Genomic DNA, 16,973 nt, shown 5'->3' on the forward strand with positions numbered 1-16,973 from the left:
GTGATACAAAATTTATAGGAAGTAACTTCATAGAAACTATTACATGGCTATTCAAACAAATGAGGGTACATTTTTTTCATTTCTTCCTCGGCTTCCCAAGTGGACGCTTACCCCTGCTGGTTTTACCATAACACTTTCACGGAGGCAATTTCCTTATTCCTCAACTTTCGGACTTGCCTATCAAGAATGGCAACTGGAATTTCGTCATATGACAACTCTTCATTAACTTAAATAGTCTCAACTGGCACGATAAGCGACGGAACCCCAATTACTTTCTTCAGCAAAGACACATGAAATACCGGGTGCACTAATGACATCTCAGGTGGTAGCTCAAGCTTGTACGCTACCTAACCAATCCTATGAATGATTCGGTACGGCTCGACATACCTCGTACTCAATTTCCTTTTCTTTCCAAACCGCATAATACCCTTCATGGGGGAAACCTTCAAGAATACCCAATCATCTTCCTTGAACTCTAAGTCTCTCCGATGAACATCCGAATAGAACTTTTGATGGCTCTGGGCAGTCTTCAGCCGCTACTTAATGATCCTAGCCTTCTCCATGGCCTGATGTAGGAGGTCTGGCCCTATCAACTCAGCTTCCCAAATCTCGAACCACCCAATGAGAGATCTACATCTCCTATCATACAATGCCTCAAATGGTGCCATCTGAATACTGGCATGGAAACTATTGTTATAAGCAAACTCTATGAGTGGCAAATGATCATCCTGGCTACCTTTGAAATCAAGAGCACAAGCACGCAACATATCCTCAAGTGTCTAAATAGTCCGCACTGCTTGCCCGTCGGTCTGTGGATGGAAGGTGGTACTAAGATTTACCTGCGTACCCAAACCTTGCTGAAATATCTTCCAAAAAAATTAGCTGTGAACTGAGCCCCTCGATCGGAAGAGATGGAAACTAGAGTGCCATGAAGCCTGACTATTTCCTTGATATACAATTGAGCATATTATTCTGATGTGTCGGTAGATTGAACTGGAAAGAAGTGTGTTGATTTTGTGAGTCGGTCCACTATAACCCAAATTCAGTCAAACTTGCGCGGAGTGCACGCTAACCCTACCACAAAATTCATATTAATCATCTCTTATTTCCACATTGGAATTTCTATGCTTTGTGCTAACCCACTTGCTGACAATTCGGACACCTTGCCATAAAGTCTGCCAAATTCCTTTTCATGTCATTCCACCAATAGACTTCCTTGAGATCATGATACATTTTTGTAGACCCTGGGTGCACAAAATACCTGGAAGTGTGAGCTTCCGCCATGATTCTTCCCCGAAGACCATCAATATCTGGAACACATAGCCGCCTTTGGTACCGTAGTGTACCATCATCCATGCCAAGAGAAAAAGTTGTGTATGATATGTGTTTTTAATGGAATAGGGCCGGGTTTAAAAATTAGAAAATAGGAGCCCCGACACAGATTTGCGGTCGCATAATGGCTATGCGATGCGGGAAATGACCGCGAAAGGCGGCCCTCAGGGACCTGAATTTTCTGCCTTGGTCTCCGACCAATATGAGGTCCGCAGAACCTCCCTCCGCCAAAGTTCAAGGACGATTATACGACCAAAGTGCGGCCCACGAAATAGATATGCGGTCGCACAATTGGCCGTGAAATGGAACTCAAAATTGGCCAAAAGACTGCCTCACTCTGCGGCAATTTTGCGGCCCGCGGAATGATTACGCGACCGCACAATGGGCCGCAGAAACACACACTTCTGCAAAACATTTTCTTTTAACTCTGTATCATACTGTTCAATCCAGAAAGTCCGAACCGCGGCGAGCTTTCGAGCCGCGAAGAATTTCAACAATCTCTAACACATAATCCTAACTTGGCACCACGAAATTCTGGTTTTTCAGAAAAATTTTACGGGGCCTTACGGATGGTGCCCATCGCAATACTAGGCAAGCCGACACTCACAATAAACCACACATTTCTAAATTTGAAACCATAATAAATTAATCTTAAGATGAAAATCTTTTAAATTAGTTGATATGGAAAATATTGTGACTCATTACACAACTCCCCAAAATCCGGGTATCAATGAGTATATGAGCATCTATACAATAACATTGTCTAAAATACTATCTAGGAGGGTAGAACAGTACAAATAGAACTTAATGATAAAGGAGGAGAGTCAAGGACTGCGGACGCCAAAGCAGCAACCTCCGGGATCTCCGAACTGAATAAAATCTCCAAAGTCAGCACCCGCCATATCCAGAAGTACCTGGATCTGCATACGAAATGCAGAGTGCACTTTGAGAACAACCAGCCAATGTACCGAATAAGTAATAAAACTAACTTTTGGGCTGAAAGCAGGGACGAGCTTAACAGGTACAATCCAAATACAGAAATAATAATACATAAATGTAGACTTGATTTCAAGTTCAACAGTTTAAGCTTAAAACGGATAAAATATGCCAAGTCTAAATGAAATGAGGAATGATACATCTCTATATCTACATGTCAGTTATACATGCCAACTATAATGCAATGCAGTAATAAAAATAATAAGCATACTCTCAGAGCATCTGTGGACTCAGTTCACCCAGTCACCCAATCCTCACAGTCACTCAATCCTCACAGTCACTCAGTACTCATAGTCACTCAATCCTCCCAATCGCTCAGAACTCATACTTGCCTTCAGTAGGTACATGCGCTCACTGTTGATAAGTCAGACTCCGGAGGGCCGGATCCTTTCCAAGTGCAAAAATAAGCCAATCATGGCATGAATCAATAAAAGCTTGTTGCGACGTGCAGACCGATAAGGCCCTTAGCCTCACTCAATCATCAATATCTCCAGTCTCTCGCGCTCACAATGTCATGAAAATCAGCCCGAGCAATGATAATATGAAGTATCAATAAATAGCAACAGAGACTGAGATCTGATATGCGAATGATAGACATGACTGATTACATAATTGCAAATTAAGCAAGTAATTCAATAGCAACACGACCACTGTGGGTCCCAATAATACCAGCATATAGCTTAAGCATGATTTAAACATGAGTCACAACTCAGTTTCTTTAACACATGGTGAATACATGGATAATGACAATATTATTTGACTTCACGACTCCACGGAATCAATTGAGTCACAATTTCTACGGTGCACGCCCATATGCCCGTCACCTAGCATGTGCACCAACTCCACACCAATCACATAACACATAATTTAGGGATTATTAGCCTCAAACCAAGTTTAGAAGTGTTACTCAGCTCAAACCGTACAAATCTCTACTCCAAGAAGCCCTTGCCTTGCAAATCGGCATCTGAACACCTCGAATCTAGCCATAAAAAATTTGATACCATTAGTACGAGCTATAGAAATCAATTCTAAATGAAAATTTTAAGTTCTTAGTCAAAAGTTAAAAAGTCAATTCAAAAGGTCAACCCCGAGCCCACATCTTGGAACCTGACAAAATTAATAAAATCTGAACACCCATTCAACCACAAGTCCAACCAAACCAAAATTGCCCAAATCCGATAAAAACTCGACCTTCATATCCTCAAATTACAGCCTAGGAAGTTTCTAAAATTTTTCCTAATTTTCAAACCAAATCACTGATTAAATAATGAAAACAATAATATATTCATGTAATTTAACTAAAACCGAGTTAGAATCACATACCCCAATCACTTCCTTGAAAATCTCTCCAAGAATCGCCTCAATCCGAGCTCCCAAAATCAAATTGTAAAATAAACTCAAACCCTCGTTTTTGAGATTTTTATTCTACCCAGATGTCCATTCTTCGAGAACGCGGAAAGAGCCTCGCGTTTGCGAAGCACAAAACTCAGCTGCCCCACAAATCCTCTTACGCAATGGCAGAATCTCCCACGCGAGCGGTAGTCACAAATTCCCAAAACTACGCGATCGCGAATAACAAATTTGCGTGAACCCCTAGCCCTTCTCTTTCCTCTTTGCGAACGTGACCTCACACACGCGTTCACGATTCACTACCTCACCAAATTATGTGATCACAGACCCAAGCTCGCGAACGCGTAAAACAAAATCCACCTGCCAAAATTTCACTTCGCAAATGCAAGACCTCTCTTGCGAACACGAGAACTCTCTCGCGAACGTGTACAAAGGGAACCAGCACCAGCAAAATCAGCAGTCTTCCAAGTTCAAAAATCTGCCGAACATGATCCGAATCATACCTGAGGCCCTCGGAACCTCAAACGAACATACCGATAAGTCCAAAAACATCATACGAACTTAGTCGAGGCGTCAAAGAATATCAAACAACATCAAAAATACGAATCGCACCCCAATTTAAGCCTAACGAACTTATGAACTTCTAACTTCTATATTCGATGCTGAAACCTATCAAATCAACTCCGAATAACCTCAAATTTTTCATACAAGTCATAAATGACACAATGGACCTATTCCATCTCCCGAAAACAAAATACGATCCTGGTAACCACAAAGTCAACTCTCGTTCAAACCACTTAACTCTCCAAAATTCCAGTTTTCCATGTTTCGCCATTGCAAGCGAAAATCACCTACAGACCTCCGAATCACTATCCGAACATAGTCTTACATCCAAAATCACCATACAGAGCTACTGAAATAATCAAAACTCCATTCTGGAGCCATTTACACATAAGTCAACATCCGGTCAACTCTTTCAACTTAAGCTTCCCACCTTGGGACTAAGTGTTCCAATTCATTCTAAAATATCCCCGGAACAAAACCAACTACCCCAATAAGTCACATATCAACAATTGAGCATAAAATAAATAGTAAATGGGGGAACGAGGCTACAACACTCAAAATGATCGACTTGGTCGTTACACTTATATAAGATGCTTGCTATGGTAGAGATGACTTCAACTCTAAGAATGTCACTTTAGGTAGTTAAATGCATCATTTGGGAGTTAGCAAAAGACAAACACATACACTCACTTATTGAGTTTTCATCAGAGATCTACTATTTCATAAGGTCGGAACAATATCAACATATGTTCTTCTACAGTCAGGTAGTTTATGTCATTAATGCTAGAAACCTTGAAGAAATTAAACAACTTAGGGTAGACAAACATATGAATCAACCAAAAGGACAACTAATAATTAAACTTTAGTGGATATCAAGCAACCTAGGATAAACACTTTAGACTTGTGACTAACTTCACAAAGTCAGGCTAATTAGAGAGGATATCAGAGCTATTAAACTAGGTAGGATGATCAGATTTTAATCTCAAAGTGCAACCTACTGACATGATATCTACAACATGATGGTACATGGTGAAATATAGAATTTTAACTAGTCAATCAAATAGCATCGGCCAACAATACTCAATCAGTGGTGCCTTTAGGTATTCTAAGCATGGTCTCTTCAAGCATAAACAGTTAGTAGAAACTACAAGCATGAATCCATAAATCAAACTAGAGTTGCTAAAAAATTATTGCAGGCATTCAAGTTTCAATACAAGTTCTATTTTATGTTAACATGATAAACATAATTACTACCAACTAGACTTCAAACAATCAAATATGATAACATGATAGGTAGACACACTACTGATGAGAATCCAATTAGCTAAACAAGATAAGGTAGGAATTTGAACGAATAACAACAAAAGAAATACTGGCTACACATAATACAAACATGAGAAACATGATTCAATGATCAAAAGATATTGGTTTAAGCAAATAGCATAGGAGAAAAACATAAATGTTAACGGGAAATATCAATTGGACAAGTGAAAAATAATACATGTGGCAGAGCATAATTGAAAGTCACATGCTTCACTTATGAATATCATGAAGGAGAGTAGGTAGAAGATTGAAACAAAATACTAGATAATCAAATGAAAATAACATAAGAAAATTATAGAGCAAATATGATTGATTAATGTAAGATCAGTGATCTACAGACCTTCTTCAGGGCATCAAACCAAGTAGTCGTTCTTAACTGTTTAGGTCCAAAGTTCACAACAAATTCGCAGTAATTAAACTCGAGCACAAAAGAAATAAAGAAAGGAGGTTTAGAGAATTCACTGAGTACTTAAGGGAAACTGGTTGTAGAACAATTACTAAAGTCCTTGCTGTAGTTGTGTGTGTTGGTGAGGGAATTAAGGCTGGCTATTTATAACTATGATTGGGCTTTAGCGGTTTCGTTCAAAATCTGAAAATTAGTGGAAGATGATGATGATGATGAACACGGACAAAATTAAAAAGGGAAAAAATAAAAAATCAGAGGGGAAATCAGGATAGGGATTTTACTTATTCGAAATGATGAAAGGCCTTGGCGTTGAGACCATCGGACCACCGAACAAATCTAATACCCAAAGTTCATTGCGTTTGACATATAGATCGTCATATGTTACGATGAGGTTAGATTCCTACAAATTTGGAGGATGCACGCAAGTTATAATGACAGATTGGAAAGAAATAAGGTGTGATGATGATGTTTTATAACTTTAATGATTGAAGCTAGGGTTTTGGATTCTGATATTGGAATGGGGATGATGGGAATGTGAATGTTCTCGGCTAGATTCGTGGCTAAAGGGGGTGGGGAATTATGAAGTTTGGATTGTCTTCAGTGACCTTGCACTGATTTGTGCATGATTTAGGGATGACAGGTGGTTGAGCTAATGAGAGAAAAGAGAGAAGAGGAAATGGGGGCGGCTGATGAGATGAAATGTCCTCTAGGGTTTGAGGGTTGGTGAGTTTAAAATGAGGGGACGAATGTAGGCCGTTGGATCATTGGATCGACGGCTCAAGAATTTTGGTCTAGAAAATAAAAAAAGAATAATATATGGAGATAAAACGAGGGTCATTGAAAATGAGCTGGTGGATTTAAAGTTAAAGTGGAATTTGTGATTAATTTGGACCATTGATGAATTTGATCAACGGTCCTGATGGGTGGTGTGATTGGTGTAAATGAAGTGATGAGGTTTGCCAAAGGGGACGGGTGTTGTGGGCTTGGGGCGGGTCAGGTGCATTTGGGATAATATTTTGGGCTAAATGATTGGGTATTGGGCTGAAATTTTGATTTAAATCATGGCCAAATTAATTAAAAATCTACCAATTGCAATCTAGCCTACTTTAATGTTTTAACCCCACTTATTATAATTAAATATTAAATTTATTTAAAATATAATAAAATGTAATTAACGAATGTATTATTAATTAATTACTATAAGCTAGTTTTAAATTATCAAACTAATTAAAATAATCGTCTATTAAAAGCTAATTGTTTGCTTAATTAAATAACTATAATTATTTAAGACTAAAGTAATAGAATTATATACTTAAAATATTAATTACTGTTATACTTATCATTATTTATTATATTGTTGATATTTGAGAAAAATAGGTACTAATAATTTTAAATACTCTTATTATATTATTGCTGATCAGTAAGCATAAAAAATTTAATTATATAAAGGGGATGGTCAGAATTGGTCGTCAACACATTCTGGTAAGGCCAACACTGATGTCATGGTCAACCATGACCTCAACTCTTGAAAGCTCTTTTTACAAGCATCCGACCATTGGAATTTAGCTGCCTTATGTGTTAACTTGGTCAAGGGAGAGGCAAGAGAAGAACACCCCTCCAAAAAACTCATGTAATACCCAACTAAGCCCAAGAAACTACGGATCTCTACTGGAGTTGTAGGTCTGGGCCAATTCTTCATTACTTCAATCTTCTAAGTATCAACCCTTGTTCTATCACTAGAGACAATATGATTCAAGAAAGCGACGGAGTTGAGTCAAAACTCACATTTCGAAAACTTTGCATACTACTTGTGCTGATACAGAGTTTGTAAAACCTCCCTGAGATGATCGAAATAGTCCTTTCGACTTCGTGAATACACAATGATGTCGTCAATGAACACTATCACAAAAGAGTAGAGGAAAAGCTTGATGACTTTATTCATAAGATCCACAAAAGCTGCCGAAGCATTCACTAGCCCAAAAGACATCACCAGAAATTCAAACTCCCGATACCGGATCCGGAAAGCTATTTTTGAAATATCCTTCTCCCTTATATTCAATTGGCGATACCCCGATATTAATTGAATCTTGGAGAAGTACTTAGCACCCTATAACTAATCAAACACTTAGTCTATCATTGACAGTGGGTACTTATTCTTGATTGTGACCTTGTTAAGTTGCCTGTAGTCGATGCACATCCTTAATGACCTATCTTTCTTTCTAGCAAAAAAAGTCGGTGCTCCCGCAGGCGACACACTCTGCTGGATGAAACATTTCTCTAGCAAGTCTTTCAACTACTGCTTCGGTTCCTTCAATTCTACCAGAGTCATTCCATAGGGTAGAGTTTATATAGGCTGCGTACCCGAAAAAATATCAATCCCGAAGTCAATCTCCCTATTTGGTTGAACTCACATAAGTTCATTAGGAAAGACCTCCAGAAACTTATTTACAACCAGCACAGAGTGAAGTGTCGGTGCCTCAACATCGGTGTCCGTGACTTAGACCAAATGGTAGATATATCACTTGATGATCATCATCACAGCCTTAAGGTATGAAATAAACCTACCCTTAGGCACACCATCATCCCCCTTCCCCTCAATGGCTAGCTCATCTGGTAACTCGAACCTAATAGTCCTAGTTCGGCAATCAAGCTTGGAAAAACATCCGTAAAGCCAGTCCATCCTCATTATCACATCAATGTCCATCATTACCAATTCAATGAGGTCAGTTGTGGTGTCTCAACCACGCATTGTGACAATACAATCCTTATAAACACGTGTGGCCACAATAAATTCACCAACTGGGTTAGATAGAGAGAATATCTCACAAAGCTATTCTGGTTCTATCCCGTATTCCACAGCAACATAAGGAGTGACATATAATAATGTAGAACTAAGATTTATAAGAGTATCCACATCACGAGATTAAACGGTCAATATATATGTTAAGACATCTAAGAAGCCTTTGAACTTTGGCGGCCTATCACGACATAGAATCTAGCGGGTCCTCCTGAACCCTATGTACCATCCCTAGCTGCACCACGTCTTGCGGGTGCCGGAGTACCCCAAGTCGGATGTGGTGTTGTGAAAATAGTAGCGGCTGAACTGACTGGCTGTATCATACCTCTACTAGCATTCTGACAGGACAAAGAGCAGTCTCTGTAAATATGGCCCCTAAGACCACACCCGTAGTATACAAGAAGGCTTATGTGGCAGACTCCCGAGTGCATCTTCCCACACCTAAGGCACGAGGACCTCTGTTGGATTGGAATCTACTAAAAAGGTTACGTGTTGCCCTAACTAGGCCAGAAACGACCCGATTGTTGCTGACTGGGCTCTGATGGTGGTGCACTACCTGAAGGCTGAGCAACTGACTATGACGGTGTAGATCGCCTTTTCCTTCATATTGCCTTTCCTCCACCGCCATTACTGAAAGAACCACAAAAGTTTCCCACGGACCGAGCCTTCTTATTATTATCTCGCTCTATCATGATTTTCAGCATCCGGCTTTGTGTTGCTTGAGCAAATACCACCACATTCCTATAGTTCATATCATAATTAAACGAAGCTTTAGCACCCTCTTTGATAACCAAAGGGTTAAGGCAAACATCAGGTGGTAATCCCACACACTTATACTACCTTACTTGAAATTCTAAAACTCGGCGACACAAGTTGCCCTAGTCTTGGCATGCATGAAATGATCCATAAAAGCACCCGCAATCTCGTTCCACTTTTCTAGAGGGCTACTCTCCTAACGGGACTCTTATCACAATTTATACTATGTATATGCCACTTCTTTCAGGCAATAGGAGTTCAATTCAAAGTTATTGTGTCTCAGTGGCATGCATAACATGGAGAGTCTTGTGCATGTTATTATTAAACTCCTATGGATCCTCTCGGGATCGGTACCCGTGAACACCAGAGGATCCAACTGAAGGAATTTATTCACCTTGAACTAGTAGAATCCCCTTGGTGACTTGAGGAAGCAGATGTAGCATTAAATCTCTAGGCTTGAGAAGCCACTATCTAGGTGAACAATTAGATGGCTCCCCTAAGGTCCCCATCAGAAACACTAGGAGCAAGGGTTTAAGCTAGAGATTGAACTAGAGTATCAGTTGGAGGAGGAATTTGTACATTCCCAGCCGGATTATGAGCAGGCATAGCAAAAGTAGGAGGTGTTGTAGTTGGGGGAGTGTCTTCACCCATTTTTTGCCCACACGCAACATCGGGCACTTTATTAACTGCCACTCTTGGGGAGGAATTGGCCCATTGGCCTTTTAGAATGACGTACGAGTCAAAAAGGCAGTCCTAAAATCAAGCTCTATCACACGATCTAGAATATCAAAGAGAGGTGACATTCCTAAATGCCCAAGTGACCTCCTAATTATAGATGCGGTCTATTTCACACCGATAAGAAGGACTCTACTATATACAGCTCCGAGACATCCAAGAGCACTTTAAAACCTTAGGCTTAGTATCCTTTGATACCAAGTTTGTCACACCCCGACATTGGGGGCGGGATCGACATGCAACCCAGTCAAGTAAGCCTATATGGTGCCTACTATCTAACATTGCCCGTGAATGATTAAAGAATAAATAATAATTGGTATTTAATTAGAAGGAAAAACGTACAATACCGATTTTTCATTAATTAAGAAGTTCCATTTCAGATGGCAAAATATTACAAGTTCTTAGTTGAGAAGTGAAAACATCCGACAACTACAACATTTTTAGTTTGTTTTTCCCCATTCAAAAAAAGACCCACGGTATGTCTACAGAGCATCTTAAAAAACATGAGTGTAGTATGGAAGTATCGGTGACAGGCCCCGGCTATACCTTAAAATACAATGTAGAAGGATAAAACAATATAAGGCCCTGATATAGAACAGGGCTCGCCAAATCAGCTGAAAAGAGAGTACATCTATCAAAAACCTGCAACACCTACTAAGAAACCACCTACATCCATTAAATTTGTAGTGTCCCCGATAAAATATGTGTTAGTACATATGGAGTAGTATTAGTATGTAAGCTATGCACCCTCACGTAGAATGGAATGCCAGCACAATGAAATATAATAATGAAAATAGTGAGTAATTCAAGAGAAATGGAAATGCCATATTAAAACATAAGAAGCAAGTGTATAACACAAGTAAAATCCTCAAATAGACATTAACAATTTTTGTTGGGAGATCATTAGCTACAGACACGCACCACCATGCACGTGGTATGGTATGGAGTCTGATCTCGGCCTTATCGACTAGGTCATCTCACCCAATGTGTGTGGATTGACGTGGTACCGTGAAACTACCATGAGCATAGCATTGCATTCGATCTCGGCCCGAACGGCTAGGCCGTCTCACCAAAATATCGTGTAGATCGACATGGTCTTTGCTAGCGATCAGTTCATCCCAATGAAGGGGAATAATCTTATTATAGTGCAAAGGGGATTTGTCCCCAACCGTCTCCGACACCGGTACGTGTAGTTTCAGACATTTGCCTTTATAACCTACGCTTCCTCACTGACCTAACGATACTCCCAGAAATATTTTTATATAAAAAGAAAATATATTCACCTCATAGCCTTTCCTAAATTTTTTTATTTCATTGGCACTTTTGGTCGTACATGATAATCTTCATTCTTGCCACAATGGACATATATCAAATACTTTATTTCATTTTATAACATATTCATTGATTCATTGAAAATCATAGAGATGATTTATATCATTGGAAGGCAATAACTTCATATTCATGTGCATTTGGAAAACTAAAGACGTTGAAACATTTATAAGGAAAAGAGGATGGCAATAGCAAATAAGAAATGTGCAGGGCTTCATGAGCATTTGGTAATTCAATCTTTTAAAGCAATTCAATCATGTAGTTTCATGGCATAAAAGTCATGACTTGGGAAGGAACACATGGATATCATATAATTACTTTGTCACCCATAATCATATTCCTGATATTTGGAAGCTAAGGCATGGAAGCATATATCAATCATACTTTGGAAGATCATGGAGAATTTTATAGGAATCCATTTTATGGGAAGAGCTTAGCCAAACATACATCAGATTTATTCCTTAACAATACTACTATGGTCAACCATATTAAACAACTTCAATCTACAACAATGCAACATAATTGTACCAATTTCGTAAGAATTTCTATAATTTAGGCTATTTAGACTTTCTATCAAACATCTAATATGCATATTTATCTACAACCTCCTTCAATGGAATTCCCACCTAACAACAACCTTCCACAATAATGATCCACCTTACAATCATCCTTAGACAATCCACAACCTCAATTAGCACATGCATACCTGACAATTCACCCTCAACCAATCAATCTCATCAATTAAATAATTTAGAATCTCTACAACACGAACACAACCTAGGTTAGGCACTTATGGCTTCTAATCACAATCTCATAAGTCCTAACACATATTTCTTACTTAAATAATCACCATATTTTTGCTAGAGATGGTAGACATACCTCTTGTAGTGAAACTCTTAAAAGTCCCAACTTGTGGTGTTCTTGAACAATTTGGGATTTGAATGGAAATCTATCGATTTTCAACATTGGCCATTGTTAAAATAATTGTTTAGGAGTAGTAATTAACTCGAAATACTCCAAAAACATTACCTTGGTTCATGGGAAGGATGTATAGGATGAATTTTCTTTGTTAGAGAAAGCCCTAGCACAAAGACATGAGCTAGTCGCTCTCTCTCCTCGACCTTGGGGGTATTTATAGGGTTCTTAAGTGCGCGGAACTGGGTGTGATACATGGCAGAAAACCATTCTTTTGTGTGTTGCCCTGCACCTGACAACCTCAGTGCGCAAGTGGTGCGGAGATGGTACGGTGTCCGGTAAAATGACCATAAATTATGTACAAATATCCAAATGATAAACGATTTGATGCATTCGAAAATAGACTCAAAGAGATTTCATTTGATAGGCATATCACCACGTAAATACATTTATTTTGAGAGTGGTACTCGATTGAAGTCTGGTTTTGTGCGAATGTATTTGAAACATTAGCCCATTGCATAGTTCCCAACTTGGAATAGTTCTAGGGCTCTCCTTATATCCTAAACCACTTCCAATACACCTCGTACATTTAATATCATGATCATCTAAGTTGGTTTTAGTCCATAATATCTTGTGAAAGTCAAGACGGCACCTAAGTGACTCAAGAGCATGCTTTAAGGCCTCATACTTGTAGGAAATAATAAGGGGGCTTACATCCGCCCTCCCATCTTAAGGCCTGCCTTCGCTGAAGAGGACCGTAGCCTCGCAGGTGCGATATCGCATTTGCACCAGTCATTTTGTAGATGCGGACCATCTCCCAAGCGTTAATAGCTTCACATCCCTAACCTCAACACTCGCTTATGCAACTTCGCACCTGCGAGCAAAGCTCTGCCGGTGCAACGCAGCAGCACCAGAACTACCAACAACACCAAAAATAGTTCGGAATCAATCTAAAATACTCCCGAGTCTCTCGGGACCCCGTCCAGCCATACGAACAAGTCCCATTACCTTGCCCAATCCTATCCAAAAGCTCAATAAACTGCAATTAACATCAAAATCCGGAATCGACAATCAAAGTCAATCGCTAAAGTTCAAAACCTTCTAACGTCCACAACAGGTCTGAACGTTGCTAAACATTTCTGATTCAAACCAAATTTCGCACTCAATTTCGAAATCACAATCCGAGTCCAATTTAATCAAAGTTAACTCCCAGTCAAACTTATGAACTCTCCAAACCTTCAAATTTCTAATTTTTGGCAAAAAGTGCCAAAACATCCTAGGAATCTTCAAATCCAAATTCGAACATACGCCTAAGTCTAAAATTACCATACAAACCTATTGGTACTATCAAATCACAAATCTGAGACTATCTATTCAAAAGTCAAACCTTGGTAAACTCTTAACTTAAACTTCCAATATGAGATTAAGATCCCGTTTGGACATAAGAATTTTTTCACTTTTTTTCAAAAAAAAATTCAATTTTTTTTTCGAAATCAATGTTTGGCCATAAAATTGTCAATTTTCACTTGAAGATGGATTTTGGAATTTTTCGAAAATTTGAAAAACTCAAAAAAGCTGTATTTTTAAATTTTTACTCAGATCACTCACAAAACTTCAAAAACAATCCAAAATTATATTCATGTCCAAACACAACTCTAATTTTCAAATACCATTTTCACTCTAAAATAAAATTCACTTTTTTTTTTAATTTTACAATTCTTATGTCTAGAACGCCCACTAATGCCTCCAATCACTCTCAAACCTTTACGAAAAATAACAAACACACATATGAAAAGCATCAAATTGGGGAATGAGGCTCAAATATACAAAATGACCAGCCAGATTGTTACGGTTTATTTCTTTGAAATTTTCATTTAGTGAGTGTATTACGTTAAACATTTATGAGAAAGGAAGAACACAAGTACTCTTTAGAATGTATAAATTAGAAACCCCCAAAGGGAGATAATATGGACTGAAAGTAATATCAAAATTTTATCTGCACTTGTCAAAAAAAAAAAAAAGCAAAAAAAATTAAATAAATAAAAGAAAATGGCTCCGCATCATTATTTGTTATGATCATATAATAATATCACCTAGGTTCAGTTTTTAACAGAGTTGTGTTTTCTAATTTAACATGGAAATTAGTTAAGAAAATGAAAGGTGAAGTTAGAAAGTCAAACCTTCCATGACAACTTGCTTTGAGGAGCAAAAAAAAATTCTGAAGAAAAAAAGAGTAGAATATGGGAACACAATATACATATTGTTTTGTGGGAACTACTAGAATACAATATGTAACTGGTGAAAGTACAGGCAAAGTCAAAAGTGTCAAACGAGTTAAACTTTATTTAATTACTTCTCCAGCATTGGAAAAAACTATAGAGTTTAATTGCATATTGCGGCTTTGTGGGATAGTAGGACAAGTTCAAATTCTTCAATCCTTCACTCACATGCCTTCTTTTTCTTTAATTTATCACAAATTTTCTCCAACCTCTCTCTTTCTATATATCTATATATAAAGCCCCACCACCTTCTCTCATGTAGTAATCCAAATATACATCTTTCTTCTCACCTCATCTCATCTTTCTCTTTCTCTCTAAAGCCCTTTTTCTCTCCATCTCTTTAATTTGATCAAAAACTGATTCATCTATCAACACCTTTTTTCCATCAATCAATCAGTTTAGAGTAAAATCATTTGTCGTGATGGATTATCACCATGTTAAAGTTGGTTTGAGCCGTGGAGGTAATTATAATAAAAATAACAACCATCAACAACAGCATGAAAAAGACATGGACCTCCGACGAGGTCCATGGACCGTCGAAGAAGACTTCACCCTCATCAACTACATAGCTCACCATGGTGAAGGTCGCTGGAATTCTCTCGCCCGCTGTGCTGGTATATTTTTATGTGTTTTGTTTCACCTATTCCTTTTATAATTAACCATCGACGACGTTCATATAATTGATGAGATGCACGTTTATCGTGTTGGTTTCATCTTTTGTTCTCAAAACAATGGGTATATATGTTGGACAGTTCGTGGTAGATAAGGACATAAGTGGGCGTGGTTTGTAATTTCTTTCCGTACTAGGTAATCTTTTAAAAGCTGAGAACTCATCCAATAAACAAATAAAGGTAAAGGAAAGGAGATATAATTGGCAAGATATATTATTAAAAAAAGAGAAGAAAAAAAGTTCAATTGCTACCTGTATGAACTTTACCAATAATTGAGCTCTGAAATATAACGAGGAATCTAATACTTGAATGGCATGGAACTGTAATAGGTTTAAAGCGAACTGGGAAAAGTTGCAGATTGAGATGGCTAAATTATCTCCGCCCAGATGTTCGACGTGGAACCATCACTCTTGAAGAACAACTTGTGATTCTTGAGCTGCATTCTCGTTGGGGAAATCGGTATGTTAAACATTAGTGAGTGTAGTGTCAGGCTTGTTTGGGTACTCAATTCTGATCAATTATGTTATATAAGTGTAGGTGGTCAAAAATCGCTCAGCATTTGCCAGGTAGAACTGACAACGAGATCAAGAATTACTGGAGAACCCGAGTGCAAAAGCATGCCAAACAACTGAAATGCGACGTGAAAAGCAAGCAATTTAAGGATACCATGCGTTATCTATGGATGCCAAGGCTTGTTGAAAGAATTCAAGCAGCTGCCGCCAATACCACCAATCAAGTGACAATTAATCCAAACATGTGTATGTCTGAAGTTGTGCCCATTCACAACAATAACAACGCTATTAATAAGCCAAGAATGAGTGAAAATTATTCAATTAGCACGGCAGCTTCATCAGAAAACTCATTTGGAACGCCTGTTTCTGACCTCACTGATTGTTGCTACAATTATCCCCCAGTTATAAGTAACAATCAGCAAGATTATTTTCAACAAAGTACTCAACTCGAAGAATCTTTAACCATCCCCACGGCCACTGGTCTAGAATTCCATGCTGCAATGGATCAGCAAAACATGAGTCAATGGATGGACGGTGGGAATTTCTCTGACAATTTGTGGAACATTGAGGACATGTGGTTCATACAGTAGCAACTGAACGACACCATATTAATGTCGTCTGAGGATTGACCAAACTGTTTAAATAGAATAAGAGCAAACATCATCACATCACGTGTAGAAAAAAAAAAAAAACTAAAGAAAAGTTGTGGATTTTCATACTTCTGTAGGACACACACATGTAGCTTCTCGGGAGAGAGACATGCAGGACTAATTGTGGATTTTACAGTTTCATGTTTAGTATCTTAGAATTACTTTTCATCTCTATTTTAGTTTTTCTTTTCCTTTCTTTTTCCATGGAGAGGGTTGGGTTAAAAGGATTCATGATTTGTAGAGAAATTTTATTTTGTGTCCAATTCTTGTGTGAGGCATCTGTTTAGTTAACAAGTGGATTTGGTCCCACTTTTCAAGTAATTAAAGCTAAATTGAGAAAGACTTTCTCTTTCCTATC

The 16,973-nt window shown here is 38.3% G+C and overlaps 1 protein-coding gene across 1 annotated transcript; it reads left to right on the top strand.

Moving 5' to 3' along the window:
- Positions 15,025–16,955, top strand: LOC109232241 (transcription factor MYB108-like). Its single transcript, XM_019397933.1, has 3 exons — positions 15,025–15,396; positions 15,783–15,912; positions 15,991–16,955. Exons 1-3 carry the CDS (start codon positions 15,204–15,206, stop codon positions 16,553–16,555), a joined length of 888 nt encoding a protein of 295 aa, XP_019253478.1. The 5' UTR covers positions 15,025–15,203; the 3' UTR covers positions 16,556–16,955.

The sequence above is a fragment of the Nicotiana attenuata genome, chromosome 9 (genome assembly GCF_001879085.1).
Source record: "Nicotiana attenuata strain UT chromosome 9, NIATTr2, whole genome shotgun sequence".
Taxonomy (NCBI): domain Eukaryota; kingdom Viridiplantae; phylum Streptophyta; class Magnoliopsida; order Solanales; family Solanaceae; genus Nicotiana; species Nicotiana attenuata.

Excerpts from the sequence above, each read along its gene's own strand:
- LOC109232241 (XM_019397933.1), top strand. The coding sequence starts at position 15,204 with ATGGATTATCACCATGTTAAAGTTGGTTTGAGCCGTGGAGGTAATTAT. Across the intron at positions 15,397-15,782 it reads TTCTCTCGCCCGCTGTGCTG|GTTTAAAGCGAACTGGGAAA; the intron begins GTATATTTTTAT and ends GAACTGTAATAG. Across the intron at positions 15,913-15,990 it reads CATTCTCGTTGGGGAAATCG|GTGGTCAAAAATCGCTCAGC; the intron begins GTATGTTAAACA and ends ATATAAGTGTAG.